The sequence below is a fragment of the Trichosurus vulpecula genome, chromosome 4, assembly GCF_011100635.1.
Source record: "Trichosurus vulpecula isolate mTriVul1 chromosome 4, mTriVul1.pri, whole genome shotgun sequence".
Classification (NCBI taxonomy): Eukaryota; Metazoa; Chordata; class Mammalia; order Diprotodontia; family Phalangeridae; genus Trichosurus; species Trichosurus vulpecula.
This window is the reverse complement of record NC_050576.1, coordinates 372,464,306-372,483,783: the sequence shown is the minus strand read 5'-3', so window position 1 is coordinate 372,483,783 and position 19,478 is coordinate 372,464,306. Positions and strand designations below refer to the sequence as shown.

The 19,478-nt window shown below is 36.7% G+C and overlaps 1 protein-coding gene across 2 annotated transcripts in view; it reads right to left on the bottom strand.

Moving 5' to 3' along the window:
• The window catches only part of CLYBL (citramalyl-CoA lyase), a 363,153-nt gene that overhangs the window by 10,982 nt on the left and 332,693 nt on the right, over positions 1–19,478 (bottom strand). For both annotated transcript variants that reach the window (XM_036757003.1, XM_036757005.1), the window contains exon 7: positions 17,348–17,472. In XM_036757003.1, coding sequence (XP_036612898.1) covers positions 17,348–17,472 — 125 coding nt within the window. The remainder of the gene's footprint in view (positions 1–17,347; positions 17,473–19,478) is intronic.

Here is a 19,478-nt window from a genome sequence, read left to right as displayed (position 1 = left end):
TCCTCCATCTTTCTCATCATCCTTCCACCTCACATAGCTCAAAAGAATATTGAGCTGCATTAATTTTTTTCTCTCCTGCAGGCAGCTAGGTGGCACAGTGCCCCCTACAGCATAGGACCTGGAGCATTAGGAACTGAGTTCAAATCCAGCTCAGACACTTAGCCAGCTGTGTGACCTAGGGCAAATCACTTAAACCTCTCTGCCTTAGTTCCTCATCTGTAAAGTGACTTAGAGGAAGAAATAGCAAACCACTCCAGTATCTTTGCCAAGAAAACCTGAAATGGGGTCATGAAGAGTAGGACATGACTGAATGACAACAAAAACTTTTTTTTTCCTAAACCATTGGGTTAGTTATTTTTCAAAAAGTAAGATGGAGAGATGCCACAATGTTAGAAAGAGAAATCACAAAAGAAAGGAAATTTATCATAGTTGCTTTTGGGAGTTAGATTAAAAGATTAGTGCAACTTCTAAGCTTATTAATACAACTATTATTATATCAAAATGGCAAAATATTATTTTTAATAAGTAGTTACAGTGGGACATATGAATGGTAACTCAGCCTTACAAAATAAAAAGGCTTCAGTGAGAATGACAGATGACATTACAGTCTTGCTTTTGCTGTGGTAGGTAAAGAACTCACTTTTTGGTGAATATATAGACTTTAAACTTTTAGTATTTATTACTCTCTAGGTGGTTTAAAATTTTGTCTTTTTTAAAATTTCAAACATCAACATTTCCACATTCAAGAAACAGAAAAAAAGAGGAGTGTTATCCAACTGTGAATCTCTATTACATATAGCCTGTTTTTTAGAAGTATATGTTAAATTTAACATACTCAGACTGCCTTGTTTGTTTGTGTTGTCTAACCTTTAGTATTTAAATTATGTATACCTGAAAAAATTCTCACTAATAGGTTGTTGATTAATTTCAGCAGCTAGTTTCTTTTGTCCCTAAGTAACGAACAAAGGTTATATTAACTGTATATTTAGTTTAAAAAGTAAATCTGCTACTGAAATCTTTGCAGCTTTTACTCCTCTGTCATTACCAGTATTCTTTTATAAATTAAATTTTACTTTTTCAGGGTACAAAAAGCTATTTTCTCTCTTCCCCTTGCCCCCTACCTCTCTTTCCCCTTGGGAAAGAAAGAAGAAAAACCAGACTCTTGTGGCAAATACACATGATCAAGTAAAACAAATTCCTGTGTTGGCCATGTCCAAAAATTCTGTGTCTCATTCTGTGGCTCGAATCCATCATTTCTTTGTCATGAGGTGGGCAGCATCAGAAGCGTGCTGGAGCCAGCTCCTACTGGCTTGAGTAGATCGTTCAATTTTCAGTGTGAGCATTAATACCCTGAACATCAGTAAGTTACCAGTCAAGGCTCTATTTGTTATTTTTGATTGTTTATACTTAAGGAAGTGATGGAGGAAATGCCAATAACGAAGGTTAAACTTTAAAAAATGTGTCTTGTGAAAATTTATTTTAAGTAGCATGTTTCATCATGGAATCTCTGCTAGTAATATTTTAATTTACATAGACAGGCACTTTTTGGGTGAGAAGTGACAGTGTTTATATGGGAAAGTCTAAGCTCTGACAGGTACTCCCTTTTCTACTTTAAAGGCATCAGGAGAAAAACATTGCTAGGAATTCCATTAAGGACCTCCAATTTCTCCTGAGTATATGAAGGATTTGAACAAATCTGTTACCTCATTGGAAAGGGCTATAAAAATCCTGGCCCCTGAAGATTATCTTGAAATGCTAGAAGAAACCTTAGTTTTCTGAGTGTCAGGGAAAAACGCTGAGGAGGGGGACTTGCTTTTGGTGTATTACTAGACTAGTTTAGCATAAATATACCAGGGCAGTGATATGTTTTCTCTGAGCTTTGAAATTTGGAAAAACCTTGAGGGAAGCACCCCTCCTTTCCACTCCTTACCCTAGAACACCGGCATAGCAGCTCAGGATATCTGATGCTGAACCTCAGGAAATTACAGTATGTACTTGATGCCAACCTCCGGGAAGACAGAAAAATGGAGGTCACGTATGCTTGAAAGCCTCATTCCTGCCTGCCAGGTCAATGACAGTCCTGAGAAAATTCCAGGGATCCATCTGCTCCCTCCCTATGACTTTCCAACAAACAGAAATAGGAAAAGTTGCCATTTCTGAGGTGCTTCTCAGTAACCTTAGGGCAGAAACAGAAGAGGATTTGGAAAAGGTTCACATGATGACAGGACCATCTTTTCCCCTTCCCTGTCCTTCCTGCCGCAGGAGATTATGTAGGGCCTCCTATATATGATGGTCTCCTGCTTTCAGGCTAGACCAGGGGTAGGGAACCTATGGCCTCGAGGCCCTCAAGATCCTCAAGTGTGGCCCTTTGGCTGAATCCAAACTTCACAGAACAAATCCCCTTAATAAAATGATAGTCTAGCCATTAGACTCTTTAAAATCATATTCTAAATTGTCTTAAAAGAAACTACATGTGAGGGGGACAGGAGAAGGATGAATGCTGTTTCAATGAATGTGTTTTATAATTTTAGAAGATAAAAAAGAAACAGTTTAGAGAAGACAGTAATTAGATTCCCAGATGACTGGAAATTGGAAGAACAGCCAGGCTCGATGGCCTTGATGGTCCCTTCCAGCACTTAAGTCTATGATTCTGTGACTCAATTGGGTAGAATAAGGAAGACCTGAATTCTAATGCAGCCTCAGGACATTTACTAGCTATGGGCAAGTAACCTGTAATCTCTCTCAGCCTCAGTTTCCTCATCTGTAAAATGGAGACATAACACCTACCTCCAAGGTTTATTGGGAAGATAAAATGAGATATATTTGTATAGTGCTTTGCAAACCTTAAAGTGAACATAAATGCTATCATCATTATCACCACCATCACCATCACCATCACCACAATCACCATCATCACCACCACCATCACCACCATCACAATCACCGTCATCACCATCACCACCATCACCACCACCATCACCATCATCATCATCATCATCACCACCATCACCACCATCATCACCACCATCACAATCAACATCATCACCATCATCACCACCATCACCATCACCATCATCACCATCACCACCATCACCACATCACCATCATCACCACCATCACCACCATCATCATCACCACCATCATCACCATCACCATCATCACCACCACCATCACCATCATCACCATCACCACCATCACCATCACCATCACCATCATCACCATCATCACCACCATCACCACCACCATCACCATCATCACCATCACCACCACCATCACCATCACCATCATCACCATCACCACCATCATCATCAATCTCCAAACCTTTTTCACCCTGTTTTTTCATTTGTAAAATGAGGATCAAAAAGCACTTACCTCACAGGGTTATTGTGAATATCAAATGAAATAAAGTAAGTAAAGCACTTGCCAAAATTCTTACTGTATCATTCTGCCTATATAGAAACTGTTCTCTTGAATATGGGAGGCAATCCATTACAGTGGATTTGTTGTTGTTCAGTCGTGTGTGACTCTTCATGACCCCATTTGGGGTTTTCTTGGGAAGATACTGGAGGGGTTTGCCATTTCCTCCTCCAGTTCATTTTACAGATGAGCAAACTGAGGCAAACAGGGTTAAATGACACACAGAGTCACACAGCTAGTAAGTGCCTGAGGCCAGATTTGAGCTCATGGAGATGATTCTTCCTGACTCCAGGCCTGGTGCTCTATCCACTGCACCATCTAGTTGCCCCATTGTAGTGAATGGAGTACTGGATACTTGTAGTTTGGAAGACCCAATCTCACCTCAGATACCCACTAGCTATGAGATCTTGGGCAAGTCAATGACTTTTTTTGAACCTCTGTTTCCTTATCTATAAAATGACGGGGTGGGACCTGATGACCTCTTAAGTCTTTTCTATGATTCTATGAATGACATCTAATCAATATATTAATCCATTGGCCTTCTTTTTAGTACTCACCTTTCTTGACCTCTCCACTGAATATGACAATGTTGACCATTCCCTTCTGCCTTTTGTTAACTCCCCTAATTTCCCTCCTGTCTCTCCAACCTTTCCCTCTCTGACTTCTCCCATATCCTAAATGGAGATATTCCCCACGTAACTATATTTGGCTGTTTCCTCTTCCTGTATGCACTTTTCCCAAGGCAATACATTTCCACAAACTCAACTATCACTTTTATGCGAATGAGTCACAGATCTATGGATCTAGCCCGAACCTCTTTGCCAAGACTCAGTTCTCTGTTTTTTAGCTGCTCATGGGATGTCTTGATCCTTGTTCCATCAATACTTCAGATTCAAGGTATAAAAACTGAGCATATCATCTCTGCTCCAAAATATGCTTTTCCCTGATGTCTGCATTTCTGAGGGGTCATCCTTTTCTAGTCATGAAGGCTTAAAATTCAAAGTCAGCCTTACTCCTTTCTTTCCCTCAACTCTCCTATCCAATAAGCTGCCAAGCCCTACTAACTTCATCTATGAAATGACCTCTGCAATGATTTTTTGCATGTATTCCTTCCCTTGTTTCTATTCCTACACTCAAAATTGTTTATTGAGTGAATGGATACCTGAGAAATGTGATCAATAGGAGAAATTGTCTATTACAAACAAAATTTTGGGGAATCTCTGAAGGTTTTTGTAGAAGCAGGTAAGCTCTGGTTTTTAATGTAAGCCTCTGGAGGGAAGGAGCTGTCTTCCTTTTAATTTTGGTAGTATCTTGCACATAATAGGTATAACATTGATGTTTGTTGAATTCAATTTAAAGCTTCAGGAAAATCCTGAACATTATGTGAAAGACAGTCAATGGAATGCTATCATAGTAAATGATGAAAATTCCATATATTAAAATCTAAAGGTGACATACACTGGCAAATATTTTGTGATTATTTCTCACAAATCCTTACTATCTAGAAACCAATTTTTTAAATCTTGTAAAACTTGGGTAGAACTGTGATTTCTCTAATGCAGGTGCTCCCTCCTTCAATATCAATCTCATGGTTTTTTTTTGTGAAAACTATGTGGATTATTGCAACAAGTCCCTGAACCTTTATTATACATTGACATATTTGGTTCTGTGAGATATATAGTTGTTTATATGTGAGACACATAGGGACTATAATTGGATAGAAATTCCTTTGAACTCAGTAAGATTTCCTCAGTTTACTGATGCTGACATTTCCCAATTAAAACTGATCAGAAATGTCACACGTCTTCTTTAGTTTCAGAAGAAGATGGCAAAAGGTCAGGTCAGTTAATAACATGTCCTGATGAAAGCGTCATTCTTCAAAGAGGGCACCTAATCACTTCAAAATTTTCTGCCTGTCAGGACTTTATGAGTCAGTAAAACAGTAATTATTCAACACATACTTTTTTAATGTTAATATACTAGATGCTACAGGTAGATACAAAGGGAATGAGGATATGTTTCATTCTCTTTAGGTAAGAAACTTTTTTTTTTCTTTTGAGAGCTACCAGTTCCCTAAAGTGGGGAAGGGGATATCAATTTAGAGTGCACAAGTAAAAAGCAATTGACCTTTGAAAAAATGCATGCATCTCTGTGTGTGTAAGACACAGACAGTACAGAAACAGAGAGATAGATAAAAAGAGAGAGAGGCAGAGATAGAGAAACATGTTCTACTCGCGTACTTTTAGAATTAAAAACAGTAAAGATGAGCAAATCTGGAAATAGTCAGAAAGTTGGAAGGGCTACAGGAGGTCGCTAATACACGGTTAGTGGAGCTTGTATTAATCCAATAAATGTGGACGATGATTTAGAATTATGTGGGGAAAAAAGTGGATAAAATGTCCAGATACCATTAGAGACACCACTATTAGGCATATAATCCAAAGAGGTCAAAGACAGAGAGCGTCCCATGTATGTATCAAGATATTCATAGCCCCACTTTTTGTTGTAGAAAAGAACTGGAAAAAATAGGAAACAAGTTGTGGAATGACTGAATAAACTGTGGTACTTGAATGAAGTTGAATATTACTGTATCATAAGAAATGTCAGATATGAGAAATTCATAGAAACATTGAAAACTTACATGAAATGAAGAGTAAAATCAACAGAACTAGGAAAACTATACATATGTGTATATATACATACATACATACATATTATATGACATTTATATTATGTTCACACACACATACACACAATCACTACCAGAAAGAAGAATAGAACTGAATGCTCTGTAATTATAATGACTGAGCTCGCCTGGGGAGAAGGGATAAGAAAATCCAACTCTTTTTTTTGTTGTTGTTGGACAGGTGGGGAATTATGGGTGCAGAATGTTGTATGTGCCTTCACACATGACTGATGTATAGGTTTTGCTGAACCATTTAAAAAAAAACTTTCTTATAAAGGAAAGCTTGCTGGATAGGAGAGGAAGGAGAGATATATTCAGAATGAAAGGAGGAATTTCCCTGAACTTAGTATTCTAAGACCTGCCTCAGTGTCCCCTGTGCCTGAACAAAGCACCCCTCCCTCTTTCCTCACCTCTGCCTTTTAGTATGCCCAGTTTCAAGGTTCGGCTTTTGTGCCACATCTTATAGGAAGCTTTTCTTTATTTCTTTAGTTGTTAATGATTTCTCCCTCTACCTCAAATTATCAGGTTCATTCAGTAAACATTTATTAAGCAGCTACTATATACTGGGCACTGTGCTAAATGACGAGGCTACCAAAAGAAGCAAAAGACTGCCCCTGCCCTCAAAGAACTTACAGTCTAATGGGGCAGACAGCACGCAAACAGCTATATACAAAGCAAACCATGTATAGGATAAATAGGAAATAATTCACAGAGGGAGGGCACTGGAATTAAGAGAGCTTGAGGAAGACTTCTTTGTAGAAGGTGGGATTTTAGTTGAGTCTTAAAGGAAGCCAGGGAGGTCAGTAGCAGGAGTGGAGGAGGGAGAATGTTACAGGCATGTGGGACAGCCAGCCAGAGAAAATGCCCAGAGCTAAGTGATTGAGTGTCTCGTTTGTGGGAACAGTCAGAAGGCCAGTGTCACTGGATGAAACAGTAAGTGTTGGGGAATAAGGTGTGAGAAGACTGGAAAGGTAGGAGTGGGCTTGATTATGAAGGGCTTTAAAATTCAAATAGAGCGTTCTGGGGTTTGTTCTTGGAGACAATAGGAAGCCATTGGAGTTTATTGAATGGTGTGTGTGTGTGTGTGTGTGTGTGTGTGTGAGAGAGAGAGAGAGAGACACACACAGATGTGATCAACCTACATTTTAGGAAAATTACTTTAGTGGTTGATGGAGAATGGATTGGAGAGACTTGACGCAGGCAGACTCTCCAGTAGGCTGTTGCAACAATCAGAGCATGAGGCGATGAAGGCTTGAGCTAGAGTGGTGGCAGTGTCAGAGGAGAAAAGGAGGCATATTAGAGAGATGTTGCAAAGGTGAAACCGGCAGGCCTGGGCAACACTTGGGAGGGCAGTCAGGGAGAGATAGTGAGGAATCCAGGATGACTCCTAGGTTACAAGTCTGTGAGACTGGGAGATGGTGTTGCCCACTATACTAACAGGGAAGGTAGAAGGAGGAGAGTTTAGGGGAAAAAATATAATGAGTTCTCTTTTGCACATAATGAGTTTAAGATGTCTACCGGACATTTAGTTTGAGATGATTGAAAAGCAGCTGGACATACAAGATTGGAAGTCAGGAGAGAGACTGGGGCAGGGAAGTTAGATATGAAAATCATCAGCATATTTATCTGTTTAATGTGGTTATCCCTCCAGTAAAATATTGATTCTTTGGGGCAGGGGTCAAGATGAATGAAAACCCCAAGAGACAGAGTTTCTGGGTAATTAATAATCAATTTATTAATTAGGCTAGCCAGCAATCAATAAATTGATGGTCAGTGGTTTCTCTTGGTAACCAAAGATGCCAAGGGAGACCCTGAAATGCTTTAAATATTTTTTGAAAGGGAATTCCCCTGACAAGTGAAAATCAACTTTAATTGGTGGACATTTAATGAGGAGGTGGGTTAAAAGTCTTCAGCAAGAGCGCACCTTCATCATGAGACTCAGCAGCCTCCAGCAATCTGGGCAGGGGAAGCCATTTCCATCTGGACCTCTCTGGCTGGCTTTCTCCTTCACGAGCTGGGTCACCCTAAACTCTAAGGGAGGAGGTCAAGGACAAGGGTTCCTTCCCCCAGAGGACGATGAGCTAGACTAGGTTCTGTTTATACTCTAAACAGAAATTAGGACTTCTAGTTGGGTGGGGTCCTGCCCAAAATTGATGATCATGTTTCTTGAGGGCTAAAAGCAATCTTAGCATCAGCCCTGTTCTTCAAAGACTGATTAACCTTAACAGGAATTGGGCCTTTTTAGAAAATAGAAGGAAAAAGGGTGGATCACAATGAATAATTAGTTATTAATATAACAGTATAATATTGATTTCTCTCAGGGCTATTTTTCATTTTGTTTTTGTATCTCCAGTGCTTACCACAGTATCTTGTCCAGTGAGTTGGATAAATGATTAGAGAGACAGAGAAAAAAGACAAAAAAAGATATACTCAGATAAAAACAGAAAAGAAAAAACAAACAGGAGGAGATAAAGAGAGGGAGAAACCAGCATAGTGACAGAGGTGTAAAAATGAACTCATCTGGAAAAAAAAGGAAAAATACAGAAAGAGAAAGAAACATCCCTATTTTGATGGAATAATAGTCTCATCTTGGGCCTTCTAGGGAGGAAGCGTCAAATTCAAATAGGCAAATAGAGATGGAAGCCACTACATCATACATAAAGATTACTGTCTCATATCGATGATGTATATTGACTTAGAAAACCACATGTTAATGTTATCTGTGTTTTATTGTATTTTAATTTATTTTGTTATTACTTCTCAATTACATTCTGATCTGGTTTGGGCCACATCTGGACATGGGCTCTGTGTTTGCTACCTCCCTTCTGGGGTGCTGTGGCTAAGGACTTCTAAGGCCACAAAGTCTTTTTGCAGCTATGAATATAATCCAAAATACCTCCCCTCCAAGCTTGTCCTTGTAGGCTAGATTAAATGAATAATGATAACTATATTTGTCTAGCACTTCAAGGTTTCCAGAGTAAGTTTAATCACAACAGTCTGGTGAAGTATCTTCTTTTTAAATGATATGTATAGTCATGTTTCTATCCATAGATATATATGTTACTGTTTTGATATATTAATATAAGGGAAGAAGTTACATGATGTTACAAATTAATGTGTGTAGATATAGATCTCAATGAAAAGTCTGCTTTTAAAGTTATGTAGAAAGATCAGTACGGATGGAGCTATGTTACTATGTACAGTTATACTTTCTACACCATGACCTTCCCCACTGCGGTTTCGATACATCTTGGGTCGGCATAAGAAATTAAATGGGAATTTTTCGGAGTTTCACAGAAGCCACAGATGACATACAGAGGCCAGTGGATGACACAGAAAAACTTTAGAAACTCAGAAATGCATAAAATATATGTATAGTATTGCATAATATATCAACATATTTTATCTTTTAATACCACAATAATTCAAACTTCTTCTCTGATATGAAGGGAGGGCCAAAAAATTTTACGTGGATTTTCCAGATTGCAGGGGTGCTGTGCCCCTAGCCTGGTGATGTGGAAGGGATAATTGTATATAGATATGGATGAACAGGTATAGAGGAAATGAACAATACCCCCTTTACCCTTGAGATTTCCAAAGGAACCTTTATCACGAAAGTCTTGTGAGGTACCTTCTTTTAAAATTACATAGCAGTATTAATTACTGACATTTATCTACAGGTAGCTGTAGAGATATAAGTCCAAATCTAGATGTTACTATGTCTAGTACTAACAGAATAATAATGACAATAATACCAGTCAGCATTGTATAACACTTTAAGGTTTTGCAAAGCACTTTACAAATATTGTCACATTTTATCCTCACAACAACCCGGGGAGGTAGGTGCTGCTATTATCCCCATTTTACAGGTGAGAGAATTGGGTAAAACAGAAGTTAAGTGACTTATACAGCTAGCTGGATTTGAACTCGAGTCTTTCTGATTTCAGACCCAGTATTCTATCTTCTGTACTACCTGTACATAGTAAATAGATAGGTTGCTTCAGTGTGTATCTGTAGCTCTATCTCTAGCAATATCTATGTGTACAATTTTAAAAGAAGCTACCATACAATACTGTTGTGATCAAAGTGCTTTGGAAACTTTGAAGTGATGTACAAATGTGAGTTGTTATTCATTTCAGCTATATCTGTACTTATTTACTGCTACCTCTATATTTATAGATAGAAATAAATCTTTACAGTGACCTACCTAATGTTAAAAGTAGGTAACTTTTGGGTATCTATATCTATGTAATACCAGCTAATGACAGCACCTAGTATTTATATAATGCTTTAAAGTGTGCAAGGGGCATTACATATCATCGATCCTCACAACAACCCAGTGAAGAAGGCACTGTTGTCATTCCCATTTTAAACATGAGACTGAGAGGGGTTACATAGATTGCCCAAGGATCAACCAGCTAGTAAGCATCTGAGGCAGCATCATTCCAGTCCAGGTCTTCCTGAATCCAAGGCTAGCACTCTGTCCACTTTGCCCCTTTAGCTGCTGAGTTATAGCTATATCTCTCCATATTTTTTCTGTACCTGCATCCATTTATTTGTCCCATCAGGTTCCTAATGGCATTTTCCCCCTTTCTATCAATAACCTGAAAAAAACCATTTCATTTGGGACACTTTAGTTTTAAGAAGATATAAATATGAACTTTGGAGCTTGTGAAAGTCATACACTGAATTGGAGAGTTGGTGACTACAACCTGATACACTCACCTAACAAATGCTAATAATGCAATTCAAACATGAAAATGCAAAGAACCAACCATATAGGTTTAGGAATGTCACAAACTGAAATCCTGTTTTTCTCCCCAGAAACAAAGCATGTTACTGGTCATCTCCATCTGCCAGAGGAGCCAGAGAGAAAGACCTGCCTCCTCCTGAAGGCTGGAAGCCTTGCATAAAGTAGTATTTCCAGAAAAGGAAACATGTCCTAATAGAGAAAGTGCTATTATCCTCTTTTTAAAGATGAGGGAATACAGAGGTAGAATGACTTGTCTATCGCTCCAGAGGTAGTAAGTATCCGAGTTGTATTTCAGATCCAGATTTAATAACTCTGGGATCAGTTTTCTTTCCAATATTATAGTGTTCCTTAAGCAGAAGGTCAAATATGGACTCTGGGTAAGAGGAGAGAGAACTAGTTTAATAGAATCAGAGGGAGGGAGGGGGTGTGTGTGTGTGTGTGTGTGTGTGTGTGTGTGTGTAAATGAAAACTGCAAAGGCATATGTTCCCTTTCTTTTATCTTTATGGGAACCTTATGTTGTTGTTGTTTAGACGTTTTCAGTTATGTCTGACTCTTCATGACCCCATTTGGGGTTTTCTTGGCAAAGATACTGTAGTGGTTTGCCATTTCCTTCTCCAGCTTATTTTACAGATGAGGAAACTGAGGCAAAGAGGGTTAAGTGACATGCTCAGGGTCACAAAAATACTAAGTGTCTCAGGCTGGATTTGAACTCAGGTCTTCCTGACTAGGCCTGATACTCTATCCACTGTGCCCCCTAGCTGTCAGACACCTCTTAAATGGTATATAATTAAAAGGAAAAATATCCTGGCATTCCTAACCTTATTTAACCCTTGTTTATAACTGTTATATTTTGTAGGTTTGTGGTTGTAGGTTTTGTAGGTTTCAGGAATATTTTGAACTCTCACCTGGGAGTGAGTGGATCCATTACAAAAATGGTTAAGAATTCCTGTAAGAGATGATCTCTAAGGTGTCTTAAAACTCTAACATTCTAAGGTTTCTTCAAAATACGGAGAAAAAAACTAAAAAGGTATCCCTCATCCATATTATTGATCCTACCACATGTCAACGCAAATCAGGATGAAGCTGAATACAAATAGCACTAGCCTTTCAGGATTTTATTTTTTACCAAAAATTATAATTGGTCATTGAAATACCAGTTTAGAAGTAAACATCATCATAATCATGGTTGGGGAATTCATATTGTCATCTAATTCTAAAAAAAAAAGAATGGGTGGAGAGGAACTGAAGTTAGTAAAAACATTGCAAAAGTAGATTTATTTCCCTCTCTCTTTCACTTTTGCTAAGAAATGCCAGTTTCTGATTTCATTATCCAGACTTCCAACCAAAGGTAGCTGAGTCTTGGGGGATGGGGAAGGATGGGTGCTGTATAGTAGTGCTATGGTCTCTAAGTGGAAACAGTTCTTTTCAGTTGACAAAAAAGATACCAATCTTTAGTTCATCTCTTTGATCTGAGCTGAAGAGAGGTAGTAGGATTGCTGGCTTGGGAACGCATGGAAACAATATTTTTTGGCTGGATGGACATTCTGAGTTCTCTCAGTAAGCCCGCTATAAGGCCATCTGGACAACACATTATTTCTTCAGTTAAGCTCTGCTTTTGAAAACGCAAATAAGAGGTGTGTGATGTTAAATCAGATACCTAGGTAAATCATTTGCTTTCAAAATTTGGAGCAGGGTGAGATTTTATTTTTTGTATTTTCTATCTGAGAAGCGCCATTTCACAAGAAGAAATGCCCCTAGCCTGAACCATCACTCTGTTAGGATTTGTTCATAATTATATGCCTATACAGATTTTGCTCATTTATGTAAGTTCTATTATTTTGCAATAACTCACTGATCTCACTTCATTCCCCTGAGTGAAATTAGAACTTTTCAATGATGAGGAAGTCTGTGTGAGGACATACTAAGTTAGATTAGGCAATGCCTTGGTTTGTTAGTATTTATCTGTGTTGAAAGAACTTGAACTATCCTATGATTAACACCTTCTCTTCCCTAACACCTTCTCACTCCTTAAAATGTTGTAAGCAATAATTGCAAAATATATAAATAGGGCAAAGAAAGCCATTAAATATATCTGTGAGAAGCAACAGAAGTAATGAATAAAATAAACATGAAGGACAAAGGTGGGAAATGCTAAAAACAGACTCATATAATAGAACAATAGAGAGACTAAAATAATAGAGAAGGATATTCTAGAAGAATCCCCAAATTACTGTATCTTATCTACTTGGATATGGGTGCCTTACCAAACCACGTAAAATTCTGTCACTGGCAATAATAATAATTATGTTGTATGTTGCTGTATATATGTACACATACATATTTATATCATATACTATATAATATATACTATTCTATTCTGTTATTTCTATTCTTTGATATTTTCCCCTTCAGTCTCTCTGTTTCAAAAGTGATCATATAGCTTTGTGCTGTGATGTCCTCTATAAATAAAAGGAGGGAATGATCATTTTAAAATGATAAATTTTCCACTTAGTTGTTATATTTGCCTTGGAAATGATGAAAAATAGAAGGAGAAACAATCTGGTTTGTATCAGACTTCTAAGATATATCTACATCTAAGATATGCATACATCTTATAGGATTTTATAAAATGATATGATATATATATATATATAGGATTTTATACCTACATTTTATTTTACATTTATGTATTTTAAAACTTATTAATCTTTGGCTTTTTTTCCAAGTATTTTTTATATCCATTAAAATGCTCAATGGCTAAAAGAACTTTTAGAAAAATCCCACTTATTCAGTAAGCAGAATTTAGGTTAAAATACATAATTTTCTAATATAATTAACATTTTATTATTTTGGATAAAGTCTACAGTGGAAATATTTACTTTTGATAAAAATCTTCATATGAAATATGTTCCCCTCCCCCTTTTCCCAAACCATTTTAAAATGTGTGATGCAGTTCAGTAATATCTAGTAAGGAGCCAAGATAGACTCGAATTATTGGGAAAATTTTTTTGTAAATTTAACATAAATCACACATGATGAGCAAAAGACATTAGCAGCGGATTTTCATTTTATGGATTAAATAATTTTCTGAAAGACTTTGGAATGGAAAAAAAGTCAAATGGTACCTATACCTTAAACTGAACCCTTATCTCTGACTCTTTGAAAGAAGCAAGCAAGAAAGAATGGATTATTAAGGACAAAGAGCACACAACTGATAACAAATGGAATACAAATATTTTAGCTTGTGAAAGTTAAAATATCAGCCTCATTGTGATAGATAGCATATTGAATTTTTCACCTTCCCTAACAGATATAGAGAAACAAAGGTGAACTTTAAAATTCTCTAATGCCAGCTGATGTCCTTAATTCTTACTAGTGGGTACAACTGTGCTGAGGATTTTATTCTGTAAATATCCTGGAGTAGCCTAGATTCAAATCTTTTCCAGACAAAGGCTACTATGACTACCTGCCAAATTGTTATAAATTATATGAGCTGAATATTATTTTTTAATTCAAAATGTTGCTTGCTAAGGATTGAGCCAAGGGCCTCAAACTTTATTTGCTTACAACTTCAATTAAAAAGTAAAACAAAAAGCCTAACAAAAAACCTTGTGATCTTACCAGCTGAAATAAAACAATTTATCTGCCCATGATCTAATAATTCAAATTCCCAGGATTTTATTATTTTTTGGTGGTGGGGAGAGGAGAGAAGAGAACTTTCAGTCTTGATTAATAACACTAGAGACAAAACACAAAAGACATACCATCATCAACAGAGTGATTTTCATAGATAATTCTGATCTTTGAGCAGAATATAATTTGAGATGGGAGCAGAAAGAAGAAGAGAAGAGGAAATTGTTATTTTGCTTTATCAGGATGATTCCATTTCAAAGCACTGCCAGAAAAAGAAGTTCATTGGCAGAGGAAAAAAAGGGTTTTTTCTTTTGATGTTGGATTTTTTGGGGGTGGATGGATAGGGAGGACTTCACTAGGACACAGCTCCCCAGTTTTCCTTTCTTTGAGTTACCTGTGTTCTAGACTGACTCAGTAAAACAGATTTCCTATTCTTTCTTTAGTAATTCACCTTTGAAATGAAACAGATTAGCTGTTGGCTAGGAGCAATATTTTCTATAGAACAACCTATTTATACCAAGTCTTTGTAAACTGAACCCACATTATTTAAACCCTAAGATCCCCTCAAGACGGTGAGTCACCTACCTGCAGACCCAATTCTTGTGACCAACCAATGTATAGGCAAAATGAAAAAAAAATATGCTAACTGGATAAAATAGCCATGCGCCTCAACTGGAAGCCCTATTACTTGAGTCATTCAAACCTGGACTGGACAAAGAACCAGAGAATGTGGAGTAAGGAATAAACCTACACTTTCGGGGCAGGGTAAAGATGACCTAATTGTTTCTCCTCTCCACCCTACTCTAATTTCTATGATTTTTTTTTCCGAAGAAAATAGATCCTGCCACACTGTTATGAAAGCTTATGCCCCAACAAGATAGAGCTTCTGATTAAAAACGTTTTATAATCGCTCACATTCAAGCATTGCTATCATCAAAAGGCTTGAACAGGTTGGGACAATTTTCCCCAGGAACAGCACTTTCCAAACACAAAGGAAAAGTGTTGTTTTCATCATTCAGGTTGCTTAAATGCCAGTTCAATAGTGTGTTTCTAGTTTGGACTGTGTTTCCTAAAAATGAAATTTAGGTTCACCTCTCCCACTACCCAGTCTTTCCTTCCCATGCCTGGTGGCCTCATTCCTTGGCATCCAGCACCACACAAACACAGACTGTTGATGCGCTTATTGCAAGCCCAGATTGGGGATCTGCTGGTTTTGTCATTTTTTAAGGTCAACAGCTTACCCCAGCTTATTATTTCGGGAGAACGTATTTATCCCTTTGAGTACTTCTGCACTGGCATGAGGTACGCACCAGTTATACCAAAACCCATTTCGCAAGTGTGCGTGTGTGCACAGGCAGGCATATATGAGCGAGAGAGGACAGAGTGATAAAAATTATTTTGTATGCATGAGTTTTACAGGATGTGTTCAAGTCTACACTGGATTCTCATGGGAACTGAATGAGGGCTGGGGGAGCTGAATGAGAGGCAGAAATAAAACAAATTAACTACCAAAATAAAAATAGTTCTCCAGGAAGCACAAGCAGGTAACCAGAGATGGATGTCCCTCCATCTGAAAATAAATTGCTGCCACCTATCATAGAACCAGGAGGTGGAAGGCAGACTGAAGCTAGTTTTTTTCCATTTTTTAGCATAGTTCAACTTCTGGCATTTGTGTGTGTGTGTGTGTGTGTGTGTGTGTGTGTGTGTGTGTGTGTTGCTGAATCCCAGGGTTGGCACTGGAGGAGAGAAAGAGAACAAGGCCAAAAAATGAAGGATTTCATGTTGTCACCCACTTCCCTAAGTCTCTCAGATTTTAAAGCCTTATGATCTGGTAGTATAAAATGCAAGAAGAGATACTTGTCAAATTCATGCTACAGTTTCACTACAGAAGAAACAGGGTTACAGAGTATTTTCTGCTTGTTTAAAAATTAGCCCCTTAATAAATTTTCAGTGGTCTTTCTCTTGGTAAGCAACCTTCTATTGCCAGTACCACAACTTCATCCCTCATAGAAGTACCAGGGTCAGCTTTAGCTATTAACTAGTAGAAACAGATTTACAGATGCAACTTTTTTCTTTCCTCTAAAAAAGAGGCAAACTGGATTATAGCAAATAACCTTTAAGATAATTAACTGACAATGCTGCAACTGGCATAAAATCTTCCTTCCGGCGACACCTAATTTAAGTATTACTGGCACAAAGTGGAGACAGATTGTGCATCACCACTGCAATATTTACATAGCAGAAACCCACAGAGCAGGAAACGTGAGACTCAATGATGCACTAAATTAGGAACAACCATATTCCAGTGTTAATTTGCTTTCTACTCTATCCAAATCTCAGGTCCAGAAATTGGTACAAATGCACATAAAACCGCCCACTTTTAAATGACTAATTCTGAAGAGATGTTTTTCCACATTAAAAAGTTGGAATTTATTTATTCTCCCACAAGAAACATTTAGCCAAACGGTGTTCATTTCATTACAATTTGCTCTTGCTTCAATTTCAAATTATTCTCATACCCATGCTCCGTTCATATCTGTACATTAAAACTAAGAGCCTTTTTATATTTCCCCAGTGTTGGCAGTCTATCTTATGCAATATGGAAAAATGGATTCAGTGGACTTTAAAATTCTGCTTAGGAAAGTGAGGAAAGTGAATAAAAAATATCAACCACATGAAATCTTTTCATTGATGGATATTGTCCTGGAAAATCATTAACTGATATAGTGCGTTTTTTTTTAAAAAACGCTGCCAAATAGCATTTTGCTTTTCTTCCTACACTTTAATACTCTCTTTAATACCTTTGAAATACTCTTTGGAATATTATTATCTATAAGGCATTAAACAAGACTATTACCTTTCCTAATCGTTGATGTTCCTTAAAAGCCGAAATCAGTTCTTTGGCCCACTGAATTTTTTCACTCGTTGGAGAAAACTGTTCTTGGACCACTGTAATTTGGTTTGGGTGGATCACCTGCTTACCTACAAGAAGATTAATAACACTGGAAACATGAAACAACAAACAGATGTTCAAACAAAATGTTTCAACCACTCGAAGATCCTGAATGCCTTATAGACTGTAAGTTAAATAACTAATTATTTTAGAAATTGAAAAAAAAACCAGCAAGTAGGCAGACTTTCTCTAGAACTCAGAATAAGAACAAACAAAACAATGGGGGTGATTCATTTGTTTCCACATAGAAGTACAATTTTACTCAATCAACACAGATAATTTCCTATTTCTAGTTACAGGTGTATAGATTGTGCAAATGCTTTGAGTTGGGGTTTTGACAAATCTGTCAACCCCTTTAAATAATTATTTTTGAAAATTTCTTTGAGTTAAAATAGAAATGAAACCCAATTAAATGATGAGTATTAAATTTTATAAGTAACTCTTTCCATATGTTGCAGGACTCTCCCAAGTTACACGATGTGTTTAACAAGCTGCATTTGAAATAAAATGACCAACACAGTTTACCTTAGGTGCTGTCAACAATCAAATCTGTAATTTACTTTCATTTACTATATATACTTTTGCAACAAGAAATAGAAAACCAGTTTTTCAATGAGGTATTTTAATCACTTTTATAAAAGAAAAAGTAAATTTGAGCACAGTGTTGAAAAGATTGTGCAGTTTTAGAAAAAAGATTTAGAATTACTAAAGATTATTCTGACAACAGAAACCAACAAAACACCCAGATTCCCTTTTTTGACTGGAAAAATTAAGGGATTTGATTTGTTTCTCAGGTAGCCACATGCCATACTTAAAAAGGAACTTTTTTTCTCTATGATGAAAACACTGACATCATCTAGTATTTACTATAATTGTTCATGGATAAAAATAAAAACCTGACTTTACATAAAGATCAAAACTGTCAAAGGAAATGGTGGAGGTATTTTTTTAAACAGTTCAACAAATGACCAAGGAAACAAGGATTCCAATCAGAGCATATTAATAAAATGTGTCATAATTTAGTGGCACAGTAGTGATGGTATTATATTTCATTACATGACAAAATTATTTGTCATGTTTATGGATTGAAAATGAATATATGATTAATAACAACTCACACTGGTGAGTATATTTTGGTACATTTCTTTCATTTGTGTTTTTAGACACCGCTTTTTTGCATTTAGTATATATAATTTTTATCCTTTATGTTTTGTAAAATATGATGAGCTTCACTAACGTCATTATTATATCTGAGTCAAAATAAGAATGACATTTGTAGTAAAATGTTCATTTCAACATTTCACATGGGAGAATTATGATTCTTTGAGATGATATAATTAAAACAACCTTAAGTAGCCTTTTCTTGCTCATCTATAACTGTTAGATTTTTAATAAAATAAGATTTGGGCAAAAAATAGCTGTACAAAGTAAATATACTTGAAATCATCTGGATAATAATTTCTGGAAAGAAATAAAGTTTTTGATATCAGATTTCTTCAACATTAGAGGCTGAAAATTTTATTTCGAAAATCAAATTGTAACGCTATTGCTAGGAACAGGAGCCAGTTGCATATTGTCATTCATCTCCCACTTAGAGTTGATACTGAATGTTAAACCAGTATACATAATTCATATTGATATCCAAAGATCCAGACTTCATGGAAACAATTTGTTTTCAGTTTTTCAAATTGAAGAACAAGTATAGTCTGCATAAAGCATTACAAGACTAACGTCTGATAAATAGTTTCCAGACTTAGCCCCGGATTTTGGAAATGAAAATGATAGTTCAAGTATATGGAAACAGACAAACCCTATCAACAGTGATGCTAGAAGGTAAATTTCAGAAAATATCTTACATGAATTTTATAGTGTTGGTTTCCCTTTGGTTATATCTTATGTATCCCAACAACTGTATAATAGCCTCTAATGCCATGCAGGAATGAGGCAAATATTTTATACTCAAGTGTTGTTATTGACAAGTTACTGAGAGGGTGCAAAATTGGAAGACATTAAAATTTATGACCATGAAATCCTT